At 50.3% G+C, this 16034-nt stretch overlaps 1 protein-coding gene across 1 annotated transcript in view; it reads left to right on the top strand.

Annotated features, from left to right (window-relative positions):
* SHANK3 (SH3 and multiple ankyrin repeat domains 3) overlaps positions 1–16034 on the top strand; it is a 358709-nt gene that overhangs the window by 68924 nt on the left and 273751 nt on the right. Inside the window, exons 6-9 of the mRNA XM_059816355.1 lie at positions 8988–9139; positions 9434–9601; positions 10794–10910; positions 12223–12300. Of these exons, the coding sequence (XP_059672338.1) occupies positions 8988–9139; positions 9434–9601; positions 10794–10910; positions 12223–12300 (515 nt within the window). The remainder of the gene's footprint in view (positions 1–8987; positions 9140–9433; positions 9602–10793; positions 10911–12222; positions 12301–16034) is intronic.

Consider the following 16034-nt stretch of genomic DNA (forward strand, 5'->3'; position numbering starts at 1 on the left):
CAAATACTGCATCTTTGTGGTGTCTGACTCCTCTAACTAGACGCCTCTCCCTGTTTCCTATCAATGCTTTTTTTGCTATTAAGAGCCCAGTGCATTTTTATCTGAACTTTAGGGTATTGGGCAGAGAGAAAGCCAATTATTTTTCTCAGATGATTTGTTTTCCGCTACAAGTTTTCATACTGCCCTTTATGGGAGTATGTTGAGCAGTATGATTGGCACGTGTCAGCTGTGATCCTTTTTTGTACCATCTTGTCCTGGGAGAAAATAAATATACATATGTGTAGGACAATGTTTTATTCTGGCACCTGGTAAAGTAAAAATGTAATTGTTCTGTGTCCTTCCTGCTCTGTCTTTATGTTAGCTAAGCCAGGGGTGATGGATGGAAGAATATTTTGTCTAGTTTTATATTCAAGGGGCTTAACCAAATCTCAGTCTGCAATGCAGGAGGTCTGCTAAAATGAGTGTGTGCAGTCCCCAAGGTTAAGCAAAGGAGGAGGCCGTTGGCTTGCCCAAACTGGGAAGGACACCGGGACTTGCTGGACACAGGAAACCTGGGGATGGAGGGAGTTGCTGGGGGTGAAGCCAGTGAGGTCTCGTTGCAGGACACCTTCTCCTTGCCAGTCCCTGTGGAAGAAGAGACAGAGTGTAGAGAGAAAGGAGAGCATTAATTTAATACTTAATATTCTCTCCCAGAATGGGGAAGACCCTTGGTGATTTGGACTTCAATTATGTCAAGGCTGAGCTAGTTCAAGAACTGGCTTCTGTGCCTACAGTGCTGGACAGAACCTGACCGGGTTTGTAGGAGCTGCCTTTTTCATTACGTTTGCTCTTAAAGCTTCCAGCACCTGCAGGGAAGCCTTTCCGTTGAAGCACAGAAGCCTTCGGTACCGTTATTGCATCCAAACCCATCCGTGAATCTACGGGTGCCTGGGAATTACCCCCGGGACCCCTCACCCCCTCCAGCTGGCCAGGGAGATCCGCAGATGTGATCAGGCTTCCCATGGCAAAGCCCTGTGGCATGGGGGCCAGAGGTGTTGCGACCTGTTCTCCGAGACGAGGAGTAATGCTATGGATGTGGTTTTTTCCTCCTCTGGGAGGCGGGGAGCTGTTGCAGACAAGGCTGCTGAGCTCTCCCTGCGTGCAGGTGACAGCCCCAAGAGCCAGCAGGAGACTGGACAGGCACCGTGCAACGGGGGTGAGAATCACTGCTTGACATCCCTGCCTCCTGGCCAGCCGGCAATTGCGGAAACCATCTTTTTCCCACTGAATTCAGCAGAAGCATGCCAGGAGCTGTTTACGGACGAAGGCACAGCCTGTGCCGCCTGGCTGGCGGAGGCAGAAGAGCTCGTAACACGTCCCCACGGGGCCGGGAGGGCTTGGCAAAGCGCAGAGAGGCTGTTTGCCCCTGAAGCCTGTGGCGCAAGGAGGTTTTCTGCCTCTCTGAATGCCAGGTCTGCTGATGATGTGGACAATGTGAAATACTGAACTAACAGTGCATTTGCTCCATTTGTATGGAGCGATCCCTTCAGCCGATAACACTATTTGAGCATAACAGCCAAAGCAGAGACAGTTACCAGTAAGAAATCCTCATCTGGAGCTCCTCTTCTGAAGACAGCGATGCCACAAACTTCCATAAGCGTTCTCTATTCAGGAGCCATCCCTCATCGCACCATCTCCAGGAACCCAAAATCTTCCAGATCATGTGGGTTTAGGTTTTGGCTTGGCCGCCTTCAGCTTCACAGGGACTTTTTGAATGTCCTCGTTCGAGGTCCTTCTGAAACAGTGCTCCTCTCCTGCTTTGCCAGGAGATGCCCACCTGGCCCATCAGCCAGGACTCTCAGGTGTGGGAATCTGGTAAAATCTGAAACTAGAGAGGATACAAACAAAAGGTCTTAGGGTTTTCTTGCCTACTACACTGTATCTCCTTTAAGGACCTGCAGGGATACTGTGAATGGAGAGAGAAAAGGCCACTTTGCTCCCAAATCAAGCCTCCTCTTTCCTAGATACTTTGAAAACCCTAGTCTTTCCTTGGTTGGGAATACTTCCATACTGAATTTTTAACGCGGAGCTTTCAGGTTTGTTAGTAAAGTAATGGGACCATGGGCAGATGTCCAACTAAGATTTCAAGAGAAGGAATAAATAAATGATGGTATTTCCAGTGCTTGCTATTTAGCAAAGATAGAGAAAGCTGCAGAGCATAAGTGCTATGCTTAATTTCTCAGCCATCCTTTACAAAATCACTGTAGTAAATCTACTCTCCTTTTAGGCAGAGCAGCACTGCTATTAGCAATGCTCTTTTATCCACTGTGTCTCTAGGGATGACTCTACCAGGGATATTGCAAATGGGCCCTGACACCAAATGCTCCAATCTGTGTGGCCAGGTCTTCAGCAGCTTGGATAATTACAAACACCACTTATTCTTCCTCCTCCTACAAAAGTGGAGGGGGGGAAGCCAAACCCTTGAGGTTTTAGAAATTCAGTCCTTCAGCAGCTAAAGCTTTCTTCTTCATCCACTCCTGCGCAACACAAGTGTTCCCTTCATCCCCATCCAAAGGCAGTTTGTAACTGCTCTGCTGATTTTTGAGGCAGCGAATGCAGTATTACTGCCTCAAAGACTTTGCGGTATAGATCCCTGATAAAAAATGATTCATCCCCTTCTCAGTTTCTGTAACCTTTTCTTTTACCCCTCTTGAGCTGGGGAAAAAAGTATCCCTGCAGAAATTATTTGTGGGTCATTATCCACGATCCTGTTCAACACAGGGAAATTAATAGTCTTATCTGCAGCCCGCTAGGTCTTCCAGAAAGCAGAGGTCTCCCCTTGCTCATGAACTATTTCTTTTAAAGGAGAGAAGACACAGAACCCTGTCCGAGGTTGAAATTCTAGCGGTTCAGAAAGGGGGTAGATCTGTGTTGTAGATGAGAAGGATGATGCACGTTTGCCTGGTTCATCTGGGCCACCAAAATACCTGCGCTTACCCTCCTTCCAGCATGTGCTGTTCTTCCCAGGCCACACAGCAGCCACGCTCCGGGACTTGTCATCCGAGTTGTCCCCATTAGGGAGGAAACGCTTCCCTTCTGCTGTTAGCACTGCCCGTTTGTACTTCCACCGTCAGTGCTAGGTTTGCTGGAGACACGGGGGGTTTGCAGCCCGGTCACACCAGGGTCCCCTCACGCCTCATCTCTGCGGGTGTTGCACGCTTGTCCTGTGCCGAATTCTTCTGAACAGAGCGGTTCCCTTGGGCGCGGGCGGTGCGTGTGGGGAGCTCCCCAAGGCAAGCCGGACTTCCCTGCTTGGAGCAGTGTTCTGCTGCAGGGTTAAATCCAGTTAATGGACTTGGAATAACACTGGCTGCACCGTAAAATATTCAGTGCTTTGTGGTGCTATCCTCACAGCAGAGCCAACAGGAAGATACGGTGTCATCCCAGCCTCTTCCGTGCAAAGCCTGGTATCTTCATTTAAGCTGCTTTTGCGAGTGGTTTTAGCTGCACTGGGGCAGCTGAAGTGCAGCACGTGTTCCCCTTCCCCTGCCTCTGCTGGGGTGAGAGGGCAGAGAAGAGCCACGTCTTAAACAGTCGCAGCCCAATTTGCCATCGTTCACGTTTCAGTGCTGCAGGATCGCTGGGAAGATATTCTAGGAAAGATTAACGGTCTTTGAAAGGGATTAAAAGAAAAATTTCACAGTTGCTTCCTGTAGGTACATTTTAAGGTTGTAAAAAGAAATACTTGAAAAGTTACTGTTATTCTAAAATAAGACCCAAGCCTGAGTGATAGTTTAGCGTGTAGAAAAGAGAAAGGCAATCCTCAGTATTTAACATAGGGTGGCAACTGGGGAACAGTGGGAGAATGAGAGGAAATAATTGCATTTACAAAGAAGTATTCCTGACTGTGTGCAGCAATACGGAGTGTGGCCCCAATACGACGTGAGGACAAATAGCAGCAGGAATAAGTAATTGGGGAGAAATACTTGCTGTGCATGACAGTGCTTTCTCAACCTTCTGCTTACCGTTAGGAAAAAACCCCTCTGGCCAAGGCACCGGGAGCACGCTCCTCTCCTGCTTTGGCTGTGCTGTATCCAGACTAGCTGTGGCATAATGCATTCGAGGTACACGTGCGCAATTACTTGGTTAGCAACCTGAATAACTCACCTTCATATACGATCTATTTTCTCTTGTTTTCAGTTTTAGTAGCTGAAAGTTACATTTTGGTTCCGCCAGCAGTTGTGGTTAGTTGGGGGAAACACTGGATGAAACTCCAGTGGCTTGTGGTTTGTAAAGTTATGGTCCTTCTCGGTTTAAAATCTGTTAATCTGGTTGCTTTAAACATTTTTTTTTTAAGCAAACTGATGGCATCTCTTTGAATCGAATGTGGAGATTAATGAAAAATACGTTTGCGTTCAACTGGAATTGGAGATGAAATGTCACCTTGTAATGTTTTCACCTACAGCTGAAAAACACTACCTGGAGGTTCTACTTATAGGTGGTATTTGTCATAGGTGGCTGTTTTCTGTTCCTGTGTACTGTAGGTCTGTATAGGAACACCGTGTAGGCAGTGACCCTCCTCTCCAGTAGCTTGCACGAAAACTTTCATACCAAGCCTGTTGTCATCTCAACTAGAACAGAGAATCTCCCTTTTCCTTAATGATAAATTAAATCCTGGAGAAACACAGATTTACTTATTTATTTAATTCTGGTGTCAGAGTGGAGCGGTTGTTCCTGCTCATGTTGGAGCAGTCTCTGGGGTTTCTCACCTTCCCTCGCCACGTGAATTCCAGTTCTCGTGACACCCCCCGAATGTGAGGAGCCTCCGCAGTTTGTAGAGGAGCATACACATCGGGTGACACTGTGACTGTCCTCTCCAGTTGTCTCTTTGCTGCCGGCTTCTGGGGGGTGTGTGGATAACACCTGATCCAGAGCCGAGACGGCTGCAGTTGGCAGGAACGGGGATCTCGGTCCGGTTCTCGGTACGGGAGCTCAGACGTTTTATTCCACAACACAGCCTTGTTTGGATCCATCGCTTTCACAGAAGTGACCAGCCTGAGGATTGCCAGGATACCTTGTTTGCAATTAGAACATTAGTGATGCTTTTCATCCTAAGCTTCTTTTAGCAGAAGGAAGAGAAAACATAGTTACAAGACAAAAACGCAGAGAAAATGCTCCTTTAAGCGGAGTAGAAATGAACTCCTGCAAGCTTCCCTGGGGCTGTACCTGCTTTGTGCTCCCGGCAGCCTCCTGCCCCAGCGGTGCCCCGGTCCTGTGCTGCGCTCGCCAGTCAGGCTGCTGGCTTGCAAGGGTGCCCTTCGCACAAGGGAATCCTCCGAGAAGCTGTTCCAGTCCCCCCCTCTGCTTCCCTACAACCCGCTGCCTAAAGGACCAGTCCCACTAGCAGCTTTTTAGACCCAGGCCATGTCACCTGCTCCTTCCCAGCTCCTGTTCCTCCGAGCACCGGTGGTGCTCCCAGGCACAGCTCTCGTCTGCTGGCCCTGATGTGCTGGTGCCGATTTTGGCTGCAGAATTTAATCTCACGCCTGTCAGGGATCAGGTGCACTGGAGCAGCCGCCACATGCAGCTGGGTCCTGGCTTGGCCGTGCAAGCTCTTGCCATCAGAGCAGGTCAGGGAGCGTCAGAGGGAGCACGGGTGTTAAACCCACACTGTGGAGCTCCGCTGCCTGAGAGCCCACAGGCAGAAACCAGCCTGCAGCTCCTTCTTACGTCCCTTCATCAGTTCTCATACTGTGCAACGTGCGGTGCGTTGTCTTGCTGGTTCTCGTTTGCTGCGATAGATCTTGAGCACTTACTAGTTAATTACTTTAAGCATATATTTGGATACGCACGTTTCCAGGAATTAGCAGAGTGTAATCACTAAAATCCTAGATTAGATAGTGATTAGATTAGATTTAGTGAACAAATTGGTAGCTGCAGTTCATTCAGTGCATCTTGAAATGCCCTATTTGGACCTCTCTCAGTCTTTGGGATTCAAGATGATGTGATAGATTTTTTCAATTGAATTTGGCATATTAATAACTGAGACTAAAGGAAGATTTGAAGCCTTGTTTTCTGTGTCTTTTGCCTCTTTGAAAAGTTTGTCTCATTTCATCTGATACTGAAAAAAGACTGGTAATTTAACTCATGTGGAAATGGAAGTAGATGCCTGGAGCAGGTGCTGATGAGGATACTTCGGTTCATATGCACGACCTGAAGTTTGTAGCAGTCTGAGGTCTTATCACACTGCAAGGGCCAAATATGTGCTCTCAAAAGAATTAAAAATAATCATAAATAAGGAAGAGATTTTATAGAAATTACGGTGAAAAAGCAGTAACTGAAAGTCGGTGATAACAACAGAAATTAAAGCAATGGTATTTGGCACGGCAGATAAGTTATGGTCCTTAAAAACCCATAACTTCGCTAGACTCTCCTCTCTGGCTTCCCTTCACCTTCGGCTGGAGGTGGCCCTGGCTAAAGAGCTGGGGTACGAGAGCCGGGGAGCTGCACAGCGGGTGGTGCTGGTGTTGGTGGAGAAGACGAGAAGGGCTCTTCTGCCCCCGGAGCTCACCCACGGTCACCTGCTCTTCATCTCCCTGGGTGCGCGGTGGGTGTGTGAATTAGGACTTCCCATCCCCATCCTGCTTCAGTGGAAGAGCGGACTGTGGTTCCACTGCAGCCGCCCAGCTCTTCTGAACCACAGAAACCACAGCGATGTCCCTGCGGACACCACCAAGGCCTTCCGAGAACGTCCCCCGGCACCACGTCAGCAGCGCAGCCGTCTGTTAGTCGCGACAAGTGGTGGCGTCTTCCACCGCGTCCCTTGCGGCCTCTGGCACTGCTCTCTCCCGGTGGCTGCACCTGGGGTGAGCAGCGTTGTAGAGCATTACTAATAACCCCCCACCAAACCCTTACCTTCACAGCCACTGCGGAGCTCAGGAACTATTTCCATTGCTTTTTCTCGGGTGACGTTGCTAGTCGTGTGGACACCATTACATTCCTACATGATGCCTATGTTGTTACAGTGGTGATTACCTTCATGCTTAAAATGCATCCTTATTTTCTAGCTGTAAAGCATCGCACCTGTCCTCTGCTGAAGTTTGACATTGGGCAGTGGATGCATCAGGCAACTTTATTCATTGTACCATTGACTTTGCCATGTGTAACAACGTTGTGTGTGTGTGAAATTTCTTAGAGATTATTGCCTGTTTTCTTCCAGGTTGTTGTTAAAAATGATTGACAGTTTTGAGCTGAGGACGGGTCCTTAGAAGACCCAGCTGTAACATTCTCATTTACTGGTGATTCCTCTTATTGGTGAACCCATCTTTAATTGTCTTGACAACAGTCTTCAGTAATCTTCATTTTTTAATTTGGTGTCTTGCAGCACAAAACCTGGAGAGTTTTAGCAAAGCCACAGAACCTTGCCTGACCTCTACCTATCTCCTTTAAAAATCTGGCTAATAGCAATGCTTTGAAATTAATATTTGTATTCTTTTTTATTTGTATCTCAAACCATTTTATTATTCGCATTTAAATAGTTATTTCTACTAAATTGAGACATTTTAATTTATGTGCAAATTAGGTACCTTTCTAAATAATACACAGCTGTATTTCTAGTCGATGGCATCTTGTTTCAGCTGGTGTCCACATTGCTCCATTTGTGGTGTGGGGGATTTGAATGGAAAGACCTGGGGATTTGTTTGAGAAAGAAGGCGTACCTTTTTTTTCCCTACTGTTGCACTCTGAAGAAAACAAATTTATTTCATTATAATCAAAATGTTCAGAAAAACGTTCTGTCTCTTAAGGAGACTGTACTCATTTCATATCAAAGGACATTTTTCTTCCTTCTTTGTGCTATCAAATCAGCCCGCGGATAGGTGAGCACGGTCCTCTTGCAGCCCAGATCTCCCTAACACCGTCAGGGTAGGACAGAAACCCCCATCCTGTGTCAGCAGCGTGGCCCCCGCCCAAGGAGGGCTCCTCCACGCTTCTCCATGCGAGGACCGCGGTGGGGACCTGCAGGTGCAGGGAGGCAAGCTGTACTTCTGGTTTGCGAACCTGTCAAGGTAGCGTTCGGCCGACGGTTGGACGCTGAAATCTGGCCCTTGAGGGAAGGGTGTAGCAGCTCCTGTCGGAAGAGGCTTTGCCCGTCCGGCACAGAGGCGCCTTTCCGCATTTTGGAGCTGCATGTGCCGATAGAGAGCAACAGATGTGTGTCAGGGCTCCTGCTTCCACCCAAAAAACAGAAGCAGAGGGCGGCTGGGGGCCGGTCCTGGGAGTGGGGACTGATCCTGGTTGGAGCTGGGACGTGCAAGCTGGTGCAAGCTCCGCTGTGTGACAAGCCAGGGTCCTCAGAGGCGAGGGGGGGTCGCACAGATGCGGGGGCCTTCCTCCCGTTTGGGGTGAGTGTTTCACGTTTGGAGCTTGCTGCTGGTGACGTGAGGCGGTGAGGACCGGCTGCGGGACAGCCGTGTGCAGAGGAGCCCGGGACAGCTCTGTGGATGCTGGTGGTGGTGCTGGGGTGCAAAGCTGTGCCTCTGCCCCCGAAACAGCAGCGCCTTCTCCATGTCTTGCTGCAGGGAGAAACTGAATGAAGATACTGATTTTCTCCCCCTTCTCCCCTTTGTATAAATGGTGTGTCTAGATGTGTGCTTTCCGGCACCGTAAGAGCGAGCAACAGCATTCCTGCCCTTCGTTAAACTGTCAGCGCTTTCCTTCCCCCTCTCCTCTGCGAGGCTCTCATCCACTCCCAAAAGAACCCGATGGACAGCCTCTAGCCTGCTCAGCCCGTGCATGCACGGTGTTTGAGAAAACCGCTGGTGCCTGAGCGGGGCTGGGAGCAGACGTGGGGTTTGGTGCAGCAACCTCGAGGGGAGTGGGGAGCACCCTGCGTCGCTGGAGCCCAGGCAGGAGACGTGTCTGATCGAGAGGCCGGTGGTGCCGCGGTGCCCATCAAGGGGGTGCGTGCCCCCGCGGTTCTCACCCGTCTTTCTCCCGGGGCTCTGCAGAGTGTCCCCTGACCGCGGCCGCACAGCTGGAGCTCAGCGCCGAGATGATCAAAGCACTGCGCAACGGGGGAGCGCACCTGGATTTCCGGACACGGGAGGGAATGACAGCTCTTCACAAGGCCGTCCGGTGCCGCAACCATGCGGCGCTGCTGGTGAGTCTGGGGGAGCCGCTGTGGGGGGTCCCCATCCCCTCTGCCCTGTGCCCCAGCACCGTCCAGGCCACTGGCAGGGTTGTGCCCTCCCTGGGCCAAAGCATCTCTTGAGTTGCTGTTGGGGAGCACAGCCCATGACAAAAGCATGGCACTGATAACGTGAGCCTTGGGGGGAAGATGGGGTGAGCACTGCCTGCTGCCGTGGCCAGAGCATTCCCCGACCCGCTGCAGGGCAGGTTTTCCTACTGCGTGGCCGCCCAAAGCTGCAGAGCAAAGCAGCTGCTTGTCTTGCAGACGCTGTTGGACCTCGGTGCCTCCCCGGACTACAAGGACAGCCGGGGGCTGACGCCCCTGTACCACAGTGCCATGGTGGGGGGGGATCCCTACTGCTGCGAGCTCCTGCTGCACGACTACGCCCGGCTCGGCTGCGTGGACGAGAACGGCTGGCAGGAGATCCACCAGGTGGGATGGATGGCGGGATGGGATCCGGCCGGGGTGACCGCTGTCCTGCTGCCAGTGGAGGGGGGTGTCCCATCCCCTTGGGTGCCACAGGCAGGGTGGCTGGGACAGGGGGCCAGGCTCTTGCGTGGAGGACTTGAACGTGGTGTGCCAGCTCTGGCTCCCATCCCAGGCCAATGCTCAGGCTGTTTTCTTCTGCCCTCGGTCAGTAGTGTCTGGGATGTACACAAAAGTGCCTGGGATGTACACAAAAAAACGTGTAGACGTGGCACTGCGGGACATGGCTTAGCGGGCACGGTGGGGTTGGGTCGATGGTTGGACTTGATGATCCTACAGGTCTTTTCCAACCTTAATGATTCTGTGATTCTGTGATCCTCCCGGGTTATGACTGGCTAATAGGATAGTGCTTTGGGATCTTGGTCCGACACCTGGGGTATCCTGTCCCTGACAAGTGGATTTGGCGTAGGGAAGACATGGGCTAGGGGTTAGGGGACCTGAGCCAGCTTTGTGCTTCAAAACCAAGAACCTTTGGGAGAAGGGAGGATGTGCGGGCTCTGCCTGGAGTCCCCTTGTCTTGGACCATTGGGAGGGCAGGTTGTCTTTGGGCCCGTGGCCTCCCGAAGCACTCAGCTGTCAGCCCCCTGCAAAGTGGACGAGTACTGGCACAGCTACGGATGAGAATGAAGAAACAAGAGATCTGTGTTTGTGTTCTCGTTTTACTGGATACGACTGTCCTCCTTTCTGCCTCCATCCTACATTGCCTGGCAGATCTTTGAGGACTGCTGGTCCCAGGACGGACCGAACATAGAGGAAAATACCACACCAGTTAACTAGAGATGTGGGGCTGTTGTCCTCCTCTTTGCCTGCTTGTCCTTCAGGGCTTCTTTTCACCAGATAATGATACTGAGATAGCAAACAGTCTGGAGGAGGCCCGGGTACTAGCATGGTGCTGATCCAAAATTTGCAATTCATCTAGAGGTAATTTGTCTGATGAGTATTCAGGTGTGTGTTGCTGTAAAGGAGCAGCAGTGTGTCTGCATGCATGTTAATGGGATTTTTCAGGTTACAGGTCCAGCCTGATTCAACTTTTCTAGCATGGATGAATCCAGCAGAGGATGTTACGGGATTTATCATCTTCCTGCTGCTCCCTGATTTTCTTTTTCTATTTCTTTTTTCCGTTTTGCGTTTCGAGCAGGCATGTCGCTATGGCCATGTTCAGCACCTGGAGCATCTTCTCTTCTATGGCGCTGATATGACTGCACAGAATGCCTCAGGAAACACTGCTCTTCATATTTGTGCTCTCTATAACCAGGTACATCTGTGTGGTTTGGAGCATGAGAACAAGAAGGTGTAGATGGGGCACCAGCCTGCCTGAGAGAGAGCACACCATTGGGCTAGGGCACATTCTCATTGCCGTTACTGTTCCCAGACGCAGAAGGGTTCTTCTGAGTTGCATCCACAGGCTGTCCTGGGATGAGGCTCTTTCTGTTTGTGGCACCAGACTGATTTTGGATTTCTCAAGAGGCAGGTGGCCAGAGAAGAGTCCATGGTTTAAGCTGTTCCCATTCCCAAGATATTTTTGCTGATTTGCTGCCTAACATGTTCTGTAGCTTTTCCTCTGGCTCCTATTCCTACTTCCCCGCAAGCCCCCAGTGCTGGTTGGGAGGGAGCAGTTTGCCTGGGTGGAGAGTGCTAATTTGGCCCAGGTGCTCACATTTAATTTGAGGCGGGCACCTGCCGCAAACAGGGCTCGTTGGGCACGTCCTGGGGCTTTAACCCTGCTCTGGAGAAGGCATGTGGACTGGGGTCCTGGTCTTCTCACAAATGGATCTACATTCTTACTGCAAATCATTGAATTTGGAAGAAGACTGGCCAGGCAACATAGGGCACTGTTTCTGTTTTATCATCTGCTGTGTGGTCACTAACCTCAGTTCAGGAAAATCGAGGGTGGTGGAAGAGCCCTGTCTGATCTTGCCCATGCACTGCTCTCTTTCTGCGATGTGGAGGTCAGTATCTAAGGATTTCCTCTGTAGGTTTTGTTTCTTCCTAGAGATTTTATATGTTGTATTACATGTTCTGATTATAAAGGGAATTTTCAGTTTCTGAGGTGTCCATGCTTTAAAAATGGAATACTGTTATGTTTTGCAGTAGCCAGTGGTACATTGAGGCTGATTTGTGGTTTGGTAGGTGGTAGGCACTTTCTGCGCATCGAGGACTCTTGTACCCTGCCCACTGGGGTGGGTGGGTAGAGCAGCATTAAAGAGTACAGGGGCTCATACACATGTTGAATTAGCATAATTTAGAAGCACAAAGCATTCAAAACAAAACCGCTTTAGGAAATAGCAATACCTGGGAACGTGTGGTGGCCACTCTGCCCGTGGCTGTGCTCGTGGGCTGGTGTTCGGGCATGGCCCTGGTGCCAGTGCTCCGGAGCTGCGGGCAGGTGGGTGGACTTGGTTAGCTTGGGGTTGGGGGTGACCAGTTCTAGGGGTTGAGCATCCTTCCTTGCTGTTGCCAAAGGAGGCTTTCTGAATGCAATGAAACTACGTGGTTTGCTGCTTCATTGTCACTGCTCTGCAGTGCTAATTGGTTTCTTCCCCTCTCCCCCTTGCTTTCTTTCACAGGAGAGCTGCGCTCGGGTTCTCCTCTTCCGCGGTGCGAGCAAAGAGATTCGCAACTACAACAGCCAGACGGCATTCCAGGTGAGGCAGCGACCTCCGGACCCCCGAGCCCCATCCCTCCCACAGAGCTCCTCATGGCCCCCAACGAGGGCAGCCTCTGCAATGTGTCTTGGGTACATGTGGGATAAAGCTTAATGGAACAAACCCATTGATTTAGGATGTCTATTCTGACACTGGCTTAATTGCTGGAGCAGGAGGGAGGAAAGAGAACATGTGGTACGTGTGGAAAGGTCTGTCAAGGTGGTATCTTATGGTGGGAGACTGAAAGAGCTTGGCTTGTCTGGTTATGTGTAATGAAGGTGGAAAGGGGAAGTTATTGCTGTCTGTAGAAAAGTTGCAGTAAATGTTAAAGAAGGAGCGGAATCCTTAGGAATAAAGGACAGTGTTGCCACAGAAATGAATGCACCTAAACTTGCTGTTAATAAACTTAAACTGCAAGTTAGAAGACCTCTAGCCACAAGAGGAGTGAAACTCTGGAATAGCTTTCAGGTAAATATTCTGGCTAGCACAGGTGGAACTCGGTCATTTTGCAGTGTGACTCCTTCCATATGTTTGCAAATCATGGGAGGTGACTGCCTGCAGGCTGTAGTCTGTGATGCAGGAGGTCTCTTTGCATCCAAGGTCTGCTTTGCCCTTCTCTTTCAAAGTTTTTGAACTTGGAATAGCCGTTCTGTCTGTGCTCTTACTGAAGCACAGTCATTTGCCTGAGGACCTTTCAGAAACGTTGTGACTCAATGTCCAGCTAATACTAATCTTCAGGTGTCCCTTGAGAGTGGAGAGTATCTGTCAGCGTCTTACTCATATACTAGCTCGGGTAGCTGCAGATGAGCTGGCTAATTATTAGCCCTTTAGAACGCTTTTTCTCGCTTCTCCTTCAATGTTGTTTATAGCAGCTTTAGGCCACGGAGTCTCAAGCGTGACCACAATGGTGTCATACAGTCCCTGCGAACATCATGCGTGGCCCCTGTGAGAAAGGAGCCTTATTACAGACGCGGTCGCTTTCGTGGCATGTGTGCTGCTGCCGTCCTGGGGGAGGCAGGCAGGGAGTTGCTGGGCAGATGCTCTGCACGTGCTGGAAATCTGCCACGCCGGGTCGTGCTACGCCAGCATTGCCTCCCATGCAGAAGTGGGTATGTCTGGTGAGCCTTGTGTATCCCGAGGGACTGACCTTACTGAAAAGGCACCAAATCCCTGCGTAGCGTGCGTGCCACGAGTACACCGGGCAGCTGAAATGCTCTCTGACCTGACCGCTTGCTGGCAGCCACAGTGAACCGGCTGTGGTTCTCCATGAACCCCCTGCTGCAAGCTGCTGCAGTGGTGCTCTGTTCTGCATGAGGATATTTCATCTAATTTTTAAGTATATTTTAATGCAAATTAAGCATACTGTCCTAAAAAGAGTACGTAGAACTCGTGTGTGTACTTACCATGATTGTATATAGGATTCAGGCAGCCGTGTGGACATAATCACTTATGAATCACTTGTGTGTATGATGTGGGGAACTAAAAATGCTTACATAGTTTCAGGAAATGAATACATAGCTTATAGTCTTGTTTAGAAGTAATGTCTTTATTAAGACTGAGACCAGGTTGCTTACAAGTTGTGCTACCTGTTGGCTTGGATGCCGAGAGGAAAAAGGGCCCTGAAGGTCAAACTGAGCATCCTTATAGGCAGTCTGGTATTTTATCATGTGCAGGGACTTGAGGTCTACACCATGCAGTTAATTCGCTTATTAGGTGATGATTGTCTGGTTGTAGCTGGGAGTGTCATTTGTGTGATGAAGTGCGGGTGCCTGCCTGCAGAGAAGGGGAAGCTCCTTCTCTTCACGATGAGCCGGGGAGCGTGGGGTGACTGGCTCCCGTGGGGTGCTCCCACACGTGAGCACGAGTGCCACCGCAGCGCTGCTCCGAGTGGCTGGTGTGACCTCACTAACCACAGCAAATGCTGAAGGATGCCTGAGCTCAGCCCTTGGTGGGCAGACCTGTTCTCTGGGAATCCACCTTGGCTCAGACCTCCTTCGCTCTGCTCTGTGTTATCTCCCACCTCCTGAGGTGCGTTGTGAAAGGGCTTGATGGGGCAAGGCTTGCTTTGCTCGGAGACTGCTGCTCTCTGGGGAGCTTTGCTCTGGGGATTGAGGATATCCCCATCTGACTGCTCTCTGATTTAATGTGGAAACATTTATTTCCAGGGAAGGAAGGGCTGCTTGCAAGAAACTGCTGCCTCCTTTTTGAGAGGAGCTGAACTTCTGGAATCAAGAGATGGAGAAAGGGCAATCTTATGTTGCTTTGGGCATTTGCAGGACATGGAGTGGTGTAGCGGGTGGCGGAGGGAGGCAAATGGCTCCTGCTCTGATTTTGCTCGTGTCCTGCAGAGCCCTAGTGGGTCGTAATGAGGGAGAAACAGTGTTTGTCTCTTCCCTTTTGAAGTAGTGCAACTAATTGGAAGTTTCTGTTCTGGAGAATGAAGGCTGTGGTTGGTAATCCAATCTGTTTGTTTACTGGCAAATCCAAACAGAATTTGATAGGAGTGTGATGTGCTCCCTTCAGTTCCCAGCTTTCAAAGAGAAATTCTGACTCCTGGCTTGGATTGCTTGCTCGAGACTTCACTGTGTCATTAAGTCACTGTCTGCTGCAAAGTCTGGTGCTTTCTCACGTATCGTCTTCGCGTGGATGTGGTAATGGGGTGCTGCCCTTCTACGACTGAGTTCCAGCGCGGCAGAGGAGAGCCGAGCCTGTACGAGGGAGCACGCACTACCCCAGCAGTTCTGTGGCTGCTGGGAGCTCACGTAAATACCTCTGCTGCCGCACGGCTATTTAGCCAGTTTACTGCACATGCCTCCTGTTAATTTGATTGCTAGTGTTAATCAGATAGCTTGGTGTCAGTGGCCTGAGATGACTCAAGATAGCAGTGAGTAATTTAGAGGGTTTAGAAGGTGTAATCTGCTTGGTTATCTTCCCTGAGGCAAATCAACGTGCTCATTGCCTGGGGCGGTGTGCCACTTCTCCCTGCCTTGAGTTCCTCCTGCTGCCCAGGGGCCTGACCCCCACTCGTGGCTTGTGCCGTGGGGCAGGAGTGCCTGGAGCAGTCTCGCTTCTTTGCGGCTGGTAGCAGGCGTCAGGGAGGGGTGCAAGAGCAGGGTGGGTTTAGGGTGAGAGTTTTCCCAGAGTATCTTCCCAGTTTTTGGCAATCTGCATCTCTCCGTTTTCCTTAGCCAGGTTTGTACCTACATCTGTCTTTAATCACTCTTAGCCAGCTTTTCATCCATAAATTGTCTAAGAGACTCCCCTGTGCAGATGCAGTCCTTCCCAAAGCTCCGCAGCCTCATCCAAGTATGTTCTTCTCACAAAAAGATGGAGTCGTCGTTTTTCACGTAGGATATTGCATACTCAAAATGCACTGAATGAAAAGCAAGTTGGGTGGGTTTTTTATTTTTTTCTTCCTTTCTTTTTTTCTTCCGGCTGCTTTAGCAGTATCATTGATCAGAAAGGAAGTGCTGCCAAAGCACTAGTTGTCTCTCAAACCTCCCATGTGCCTTGAGGTGCTGACTGACTGGACTTTGGGTGTTGGCCGCTGGAGCGTGCCGTGGGTCAGGAGCCTGCGATGGGAAGGACAGGCACTCAAGCCGGGACGGTGAAAACCGGCAGTTGCTGTTGTTGATGTGGTGAACCCACCATCCTATTTAAACAACAGAAAGGTGCCCAGCGGAGGACTAGAACGTGTGGACAGGCACATGGGTAGGCAGTTGTGCAAACACCTT

Source organism: Gavia stellata, chromosome 4 (assembly GCF_030936135.1).
Source record: "Gavia stellata isolate bGavSte3 chromosome 4, bGavSte3.hap2, whole genome shotgun sequence".
Taxonomy (NCBI): Eukaryota; Metazoa; Chordata; class Aves; order Gaviiformes; family Gaviidae; genus Gavia; species Gavia stellata.